The sequence below is a fragment of the Petaurus breviceps genome, unplaced genomic scaffold (genome assembly GCF_028583685.1).
Source record: "Petaurus breviceps papuanus isolate PSGF00001 unplaced genomic scaffold, PetGlider_PUasm1.0 90842, whole genome shotgun sequence".
NCBI lineage: Eukaryota > Metazoa > Chordata > Mammalia > Diprotodontia > Petauridae > Petaurus > Petaurus breviceps.
This window is the reverse complement of record NW_027187358.1, coordinates 7,242,595-7,251,668: the sequence shown is the minus strand read 5'-3', so window position 1 is coordinate 7,251,668 and position 9,074 is coordinate 7,242,595. Positions and strand designations below refer to the sequence as shown.

General features: G+C 37.5%; 1 protein-coding gene across 1 annotated transcript in view; it reads right to left on the bottom strand.

Annotated features, from left to right (window-relative positions):
• CAMKMT (calmodulin-lysine N-methyltransferase) overlaps window positions 1-9,074 on the bottom strand; it is a 536,206-nt gene that overhangs the window by 72,547 nt on the left and 454,585 nt on the right. Inside the window, 1 exon segment of the mRNA XM_069071614.1 lies at window positions 877-937. Within this exon segment, the coding sequence (XP_068927715.1) occupies window positions 877-937 (61 nt within the window).

Below are 9,074 nucleotides of genomic sequence, written 5' to 3'. Positions count from 1 at the left end.
ATATATATATATATATATATATATATATATATATATATATATATATATATATATATATATATATATTTTAATGAACTTATTCTCCATCTAGTTGCTCAAAGTAATTATGGACTAGTTGGTAAAGAAGGACCTAAGGAGTTTTAAAAAATGTATATTATTGAATCAGTCTAATAAATATGTTTTGAAAAACATGCACCATGATTCCTAATGGCTCTTTTGGAATTGTAATGAGCTGCTGAGTAAGTGCATAGTTGATGACTTTGAAAAGATGGGAATTAAAATTTAAAAAACCTATATTCTCTAGCTCTATCAGGCATCTTTAGGAAATTTGAGACAGATATTTTTAAAACCCCCATCAACTAGGTTCAATCTGATACACATAGTCATAGATGAAAACACTTCTGTGGTATAAGTTGATAATAATCATTTATGCTTTACAAACACATATTGTTAATTATATAAAATATCTTTAAATCCTGAGTTGAGATGGCATTTTAAAATAATAGTAGTACAATGTTATTTATCCAATATTCTTTAATAGTTTCCTTAGTCAAAGTTGAACAATGTCTATTTTTTCCCGACCTTCACAATCAGAACTGATCGATTAGAGCTTCACTTTTGTTTTCCCCAAATCAAAGTGAAATAAAATGCCTTGAGTGGAAATAAAAAATCTTTGATATGTAGCAAAAAGCTCGCTGTGCGATATTAGTAGCCAAAGGCTGTCCAGATTTCTTTGTCAAGAGCTACATGTTTTCACCTTGAACTTTTTCTTACAATTTAATCTGAAGACTTTAATCATGGAAATCTTTATACCATGCATGCAGATACAATGCACCTAATGGCCTGCAAAGTGTCTTTTAAAGTGCAGCTTGGTACCTGAACATCTGATTGTGCTTGAGGCAGTAGTAGGCCAGAACCTCTTCAGAAGGCCAGATACCTATAAAACACAAAGACAGGGCACATTTTGAATAGAAAAGTCCTCATTTTTAGACTTGGCCATTATTTTAAAAGCCATTTTCAACTTGAGCCAAACTTATTATTTACTATTCTTACTATTTCAAACCACACAGCATGTACTTTTTTTTGTTGTTGAGAAATGGGAATGTGGTTACCATTACTTCCCAGAAAAATAACAAAATACACTAGATAGGTTTTTACACAGTTAATCTTCCATAAATATTCTAAATGACAACAAAAAAATTATAAACAGCAAGGGTTAAATTCCATGTAGATCACTATTTTGCATATATGGGAACCTATTTTTCAGCTAATTAACAAGTTGTTATTGATCACCTACTATGTACTAAATTCTGCATGCAATTCAACGACCACAGAAAAAAAGCATTCACTAATAAACCACAAATTCCAAGAGGTTAAGCTAGGCACAATGGATACAACAGAAACAGCAGTCTTTGCTTTCAAGGAGGCCAGATTCTATTAGGGATAAAGGCATGGGGGATATAATATGTACACCAATAAGTGAATATGAAATAAATACAAAGTACTTTGAAATGAGAGAGTGTTAACAATTGTGGCAGGTAAGGAAATCAGGGAGAGGTCTTATATAAGAGAAGAGTGTCTGATCTGTGCTTTAAAAGAAGTTATCTCAAGATTCTCCAAGGTGGAGGTGAGGAGGGAGGGCATTCCAGACATGGGTGACCACTTGTGCAAAGGCTGTACTAAAAACAAACAAATGAAAAACCATTCGTGGGGCAAATTAATTCAAATTAATCTCCAGTTAAACTCCTTGTTCAGTCCCATGCCAAGGTCTATAGCACTGGCTTGTTTAAATCTTAGGGACTATTCCTATTGACCAATTCAGCTAAAAGACTTTTTTCCCCCCAAATTGTGGATTTCCAGCTCACTTATTCAGTTGAGTAGTCAATAACATTTAAGGAACAGTAAGTAAGTGCCAGGTACCATGCTAGGCATGGGATACAAAAAAATGCAAAAGATCATCCATGTTCTCAAGGAGTTCACAATCTAATGGGGGGGAGGAATAAGCAAAGAAATATGTACAAATAAGTTATATACAGGAAAAAACAGGAAATAATTAAAAAGGGAAGTCATTAGAATTAAGGTGTTATGAAAGGTTTCATGTAGAAGTATGCGTTTTAGCTAAGGCTTGGGCACTTAGCCTTGATGCTGAATTGGATTAATCTTGTGTTTACATAATTAACTGTGTATATGAAAAATATGATACTCAACAATTCATTAAACATGTATTACATATATATGCCTCATTCTGTGTAAGGTAGTGTGCTAGAAGTTAGTGTATCTGATAACGAATAAAGCAAGGGGCCTGTCTTTAAGGAGCTTACAATTTAGTAGGAGGAAATAAAGGAGGGAAGCTGCTACTATGCAAACTGGAATCTCCAGGTTCAGACAAGGTACTGTGAATGATCTGAGGAAGGAGAGATCACTTCCATTGGGAAGGCAATATGAAGAAAGGCTTCATGGAGGAGGACACAACTGATACATGCCAATACATTACAGAATCACTGAATCAAAGGGGTTGTACAGGAACTCAGAAAATGTCTAACTCAGGGGTTCTTAGCCTTTTTTGTGACATGGACCCATTTTTATGCTTTCAAATACATAAAACAAAATATATAGAATTACAAAGGAAACTATATTAAAAGTTACACATTTTCCCCACCCAAGTTCATAGGCCTTCCCTGCTGAAATCAAAGGATCTGTAGAGCCCAAATTAAGAATCCCCATACCCTCTAGAAAAGCACAAAATATTTAGCACATTTTCTTTTGGACTTTACTTGAAGAGTTCCAGTGAGGAAGAATTTCCACTACCTCTGTAAGTAGCCCATTCCATTTCTGTATAGCTTTAATTTTTAATTAGTTTGTCTTTATAGCAATCTTAAATATGACTCTATGCAAATTCTTCCCTTGTGCCTAATCCTTCCTTCTGGAACCAAGCAGAATAAATCTAACCTTATAGCTATATGTCTGTTATGTGTGTATATATATGTACACGTACATACACATACATATATGTACACACACATATGTGTATACATATCTGAAACAACCTATCAGTTACCCTGAAGGTAGCTATTCTAGCTCTCCCAAATCTTTGGTTCTCTTATATAGTATTGTTTCAGGTCCCCTCACTATCCTGATTGCCCTCCTTTGGATGCAATACAACTTGGCAACATCCTGCTTAAAACGTGGCACCCAGAACTCAACACAATGTTCCATTTGTTGTCTAATTCAAAGCAATCAAATATTTATTGATTGATTAGGCCAGACTCCATGCTGTGACAAGGGCAGAGAGCAGTAAGCTTTTTGCCTTCCTTTTTCTAGACACCATACTTCTCTGATCAACAGTTAGTCTTCATAAGTTGCCCCACCAAAATCAAGGGCAGCCAACTTCAGAGACAAGTTCTTCCCATGGCCCGAGGATAAGAATGTTATGCCATGGTAGAGATGAGAACACAAGGCACTCTGTTGACTTCTCAGGCATTGAGGGCATACACAAGAAGATTTTTTCTTTCTGGATACATTCCCAGCTGTCACCACTGAGAAAAGAGGCTGCTTCAAAGAACAAGATGACACAGGGTAAAAAAAAAAAAAAGGGAACAAAAGTCCAGGGGATTCAAATGACAAGTATTTTTGTTATGGTATAAATTATTCTTATGGTAATTTAGATAAGAAGGCTCATGGGAGTTCAAGAGAAGAGCAAAGAAGATATTAAATAGTCGTCAGAATCATGGTGCATCAGAGTTAGAAGATATCTTATAGAGACCATTGATCTAACTTCCCTATTTGATCTAAGAGTTGAAGGGATGGAAGCCAAGAATGGTGAAGTAATTAGTGACAGAGCTGGGACTAGAAACTAGTGCTACATCTCTGGTTGGGAGGGGGAATGGTGATGCCAACGCAGCCCAAGTGCCAGTAACCTATAGTGAAAGTGATAGAAGTGAAAGATGAAGTGTGTGATCAGGAAAGATCTGGGGGGAAATGAGGCAGAGGGAATAACATTTAGTTACACAACCATAGGGGCAAGGGGAAGGACGCTTAGTTACACAACTACACAACCAAATCATTGAGTCATGGAATCTTGGAATTAGGAGGTCCTCAAAGATCATTTGGTTTATCCTAACCCATAATTAAACAGGATCTGCTGTACAGTATGCCTGGTGTAAATATCTTCAGGGAAAAGGTGCCTCACTACTTCATGAGGCAACCTATTTATTCCACATAGAGATAATTCTAATTGTAAGGAAAATATTCTTCCTTTTGAGTCTTCACAACTTCTGACCACTACTACTAGTTAAGCCTTTTGGGGCTAAGCAAAACAAATCTAATATTATACCTTCCACATGATGGCCCTTCAATATGCAGTAGTTGAATAAAGGTACTATGTACTGTCCTTTCCACGCCCTCCTGACTAAGCACCTACAACTCCTTCAAACAATCTTTGTATGCCCGGTTTGGTTTCCAGTTCCCTGCCCATCTTAGAGGTACTTTGTACATATGTATGCCAACTCATCATGGAACACATTACTCTAGAAGTGGTCCCACCAGAGCAGCAAAACTGGGACTATCATTTCTCTCATACTGAAAATGATGTTTATATTGCTGTAATCCAAGATTGTGTTGGATTTTCTGGTTTGTGCTATTGTATGGTTGCCTTTCCTAATCTCTTAATTCTAGTGCCTTTTCTCTGTTAATTATTTCCTATTTGTACTGAATAGAGCTTGTTTGTGTACAGTTTTCTTCTCTTAGATTATGAGCTCCTCGAGGGCAGGGACCATCTTTTGCCTTTCTCTTTATCTCTAGTGTTTAGCACAGTGCTAGACAAAGAGCAGGCACTTATTGAATGTTTATTAACTGCCCAACTGACTGATTCATGCTGAGTATGAATAACACATTCACTAAATCCTAGTTTTTTACCATATAAGCTTATCCAACCACACTTCCCCCATCTTGTATTCTGATGTTGATTTTTTTTTTTTTACTCAAAGATAGCACTTTGATTTATCACTATTAAATTACATCTTATTAGATTTGGGCAATCAATTTATCCTTTATGGCACTCTTGTATCCTGACTTGATTGTTCAACATATCAGTTATCTCACCAAATTTCATTTCATCAGAAAATTTGATAAGCATGCCATCTATGCTTTTATCTAAGTCATTGATAAAAACATTGAACAATGCAAAGGTAAGAACAGATTTCTGGGCACTTTGCTAGAGATCCTCTTCCAGGATGACATTGATCCATCAAGGACTATTTTGGGGTCCAGCCATTTAATCAATTCCAACTCCACCTAACTGTACTATCATCTAGCCTCCATTTATCCATCTGGTCCACTAAGATAACATGAGAGATTCTGTTAAATGCCTTGCTGAAATCTAAGTATATAAAGTACCCAAATAATGTGTTCACAGTATCAGATTCTAGGCAGCGTGACAATGTATTTTACTTACTCTTTTACAGCAGATGTGCATAGGATAGTATAATGCTATAGACAGAGAAGGTATAATGATTATAGTATCATAGGATTATAGATGTAGAGATGGAAGGGACCTCAGAGGTCATCTAGTCCAACTTTATTTTATAGACAAGGTAAAGGAAACCCAAAGAAATGAAATATTTGCCCAAGGTTACCCAGGTAGGAAGTGCCAGACTTAAAATCTGAACTCAGGTTATCTGACTCCACATGTTTCTAGAAATTAAAAAAAATTATTGGGGTAGGGGGAGGTGATGCTTGCAATTATTCAAAATTCAAGCTTGAATTGTGTCTCCATGTGATGTCTGAAATAAAATCTCCAGAAGTATCCCACAACATGCGATACTTCTAGAATCTGTGACATGTATTATCTACACATATCTATCACATCACAGAGTCCTGGTTAGAGTGAGGTGCCTCAAGCATTAGTAGACACACATGGAGTAAAGCAATCCCCTGGGACCACTCAGGGCTGAGGGAAATCAACAGGGTAGCTGGAACCACACTGGGAGGGTGGATGGATAGCCCTTAACAAGGGCATGCAGTGAGCTCCTGCAATTTTCATACCCCATATGAAATGTAGCAGGGCCTCCACCAATCAATCAAAGCACTCCTGTTATGTTCTCACCATCAGAGAAAGAAAAGAATGGGAGTTGTGAGGAGGGAGTATACAGAGTGGCATTTAGAGTAGCTACACTATTGATCCAACAAAAGCATCACAGAACATTTTAATTAATGGTTTATTCTGGATATAACTTTTTCTTAAAAACATATGGAATGAATTAGGACACTTTTAAAAGTCGTTATGTGATACATGGCTTCCCTTTCCTTGGTAAATTAAATGAGTTTATTTTATGGAGAGAAAGAGAGAGAGAGAGAGAGAGAGAGAGAGAGAGAGAGAGAGAGAGAGAGAGAGAGAGCGCTCTTCAAGTCCTTGGGCCCATAGAAGCATTAGTTAAATACAGATCCTATTTAGAAAAAGAACAGTGTATTCTGCTACTGTTTCCATGGACATTTGGTTTCATTTTCTATTTTCTTTCAAATAAAGTGCCAGGTTTGCTATAGACTCCATTGTTGTTGTGGGACCAAATAAGCTTGTTGGACTCCTAATATGCAAGAACAAGTAAGTATAGCCCCCATTTAAGAGAAGGAAGGAGGGAAGGAAAGAAGGGAACGAGGGAAGGAAGAAAAGGAAGAAGGAAGGAAGGAAAGAAGAAAGGAAAGAAGGATGAAAACAAAAATTTATTAAGTGTTTACTATATACCAGATGCATATTAAGTGCCAGGGATAAAAATACAAACTAAAAGAAAGACTGATCCAATCACCAAAGAATTCTCATCCTAATAATTCACAGTACACAAATGAGAGGTAGGGGGAGTACTGAAAGCTGATTTTTAGTGGCACATTAATTGGGTACTGATGGGGAGGAGAAAAGTTGGCGACTTGGTCCATTTGCAGCAAAACTGTTGATTAGTGAAGTGGCTAACTCAGAGTTATTTTAAAGGCTGGGCTTTGTGGTCTACATAAAAACAATCATGGCTATTGCCAAGTAGATCCTATAATTACCTGATCTGGAGAGGGGAGTAAGGCAAGGAGGAGAATAGGGAGAGGAGCCACTGGGGGCTTCTAATTATCTTGAATTCCAGCACTGCCCTCTTTCCCATGGCCCTTCATCAGAGAGGAGGTGAAGCTACATCAGAATTTTCAACAGCCATCACCTAGTAAAGAGTGTTTTAATATGGCACATTTACCCAGAGATGAGGAAGCTGGCAGCCTGTTCACTCAGTAGAGATGCCCCTTCTTCCATAACCAGCTGCTCCCTGAGCAGGCAACACCTTTCTCTCCCCCACTTCAGACTAAATACTCACCTTTCTGGGGATCACAGGCCATAGCAGACCAAGAGGAATCAGAAGGTCTCTCTTAAAATTGCTGCTCAACTGAGAAAGCTCCCCCCCCTCCCCACACACACACTTCCACCTAAGACACTGAGTTGATAGCAAGAAAGGCTTTTGTGAACTTAATGAAAAGAAAAGCATCTTTGGCTTAGACAGGTAGGTAAGCCTCTTGGCTTGCTTTTAGAAGGGGATAAGCTCAAGGATCCTCAAGATAGAATATGCACTCTGACTCATATTCCTGCAAGCTGACTGCATTTCGGCATGTCATTGACATAGTTGACCCAGACATTGTGCTGTTTCCAGAAGGTGAGGGTCTCTCAAAAAATACAAAATGCTTCAGCCCACATTACTGAACATTAACAGTGGCATTTCCATGGCAGTGAACAGAAAGTGCTTTTAAAAAGCATTTAAAGGCTGACGGAATGAAAGGAAGTTATTTGACAATAATGTCATGAGGCCTTTAAAAAAGCCAGCAGAAGGACTTCTTGAAAAGTTTTTAGAAACATTCCCATGCTAACAGACACATCGAGGATCTTATTTCAGTTCAATATGTACATATAAAAAAAAAACAACCACTTTTTGATGTGTTTCCAATGGAGGAAATTTTGCCAGTGTTGGTACATTTTAATGGTAACATCTGAGTGATTGCTGTTTCTATGTCTATCCTCACAAACTCCAACACACTGAAATGGGAAATCCATACCATGACTGGAGACTGTAAAAAAAAAAAGACAGCAAAAGAGAATAAATATCTAAGTAACACATGGTTCTGATGGCATCATCAGTCTCCCTTGCCCCTTTTCATGCTCTAGTCTAAAAACCAGACCTGCTTTGAACTCTCAAGTTGCCAACCTCAGTTGTCTTCAATGCCTCTGGGCCCTGGATCACTGAATTTAGATAGCTCAGTTTGAAGAAAGGGAATGTTTCAAGGTTATACAGAGAATCATGTGATAAGCACTAATTATAGTTACTATGAGCCAGACACCAAGCTAAGTCCTAAGAAATAAGAAAGGCACAAACAAACAAAACACCCAAACCTAAAAAACAGTTCTTTCCCTCATAGTGTTTGCACCCTAATGGAGGAAACAAGTCATAGTAAGTAACCAAAACAGAAGGCTCTTTAGGCGAAATGAAGGAAGATTGGTCAGTGAATGTCCAAACTCAATTCAATTCTGTTATCCATAGTCATAATGTGTGTTTATGTGATTGTCTGAGTGATGGGTAGGTGGTGGGTACTGGAAGAAAGGATGGAGGAGAAGAGAAGGAAATAAAAAATATTGCGTTCATCCTTCTGAGCAACCAAAACTTTATTTAGAATTATCAACAAGTAACCATATTAATCTTTTGGGGTCTTGGCTCTCCTTTTTAGGCTATAAACCATCTCCTCAGGTACAAACTAAGAAAAATTCGCTTAGCAGAAGAAAGACAGTAAAATGAAGTGGTTATTAGGTAATCCAGAGACTGAATAACAAGTTCCTTAATAATTGAGGTGGTCTTGTACAGGGACAACAGTTGTACAGTGTTGTACACTGGCTTTGGAGTCAGAGGAACAGTGTTCAAATAATGCCCTGTCACTTACTTTGTGTCTAAATCATGCACCCATGATTTAGGTTCCTGCCAGCTCTAGAAACCAGTGATCTAAAGTCTCTCTCTCTCATATCTATCTATCTATCTATCTATCTATCTATCTATCTATCTATCTAT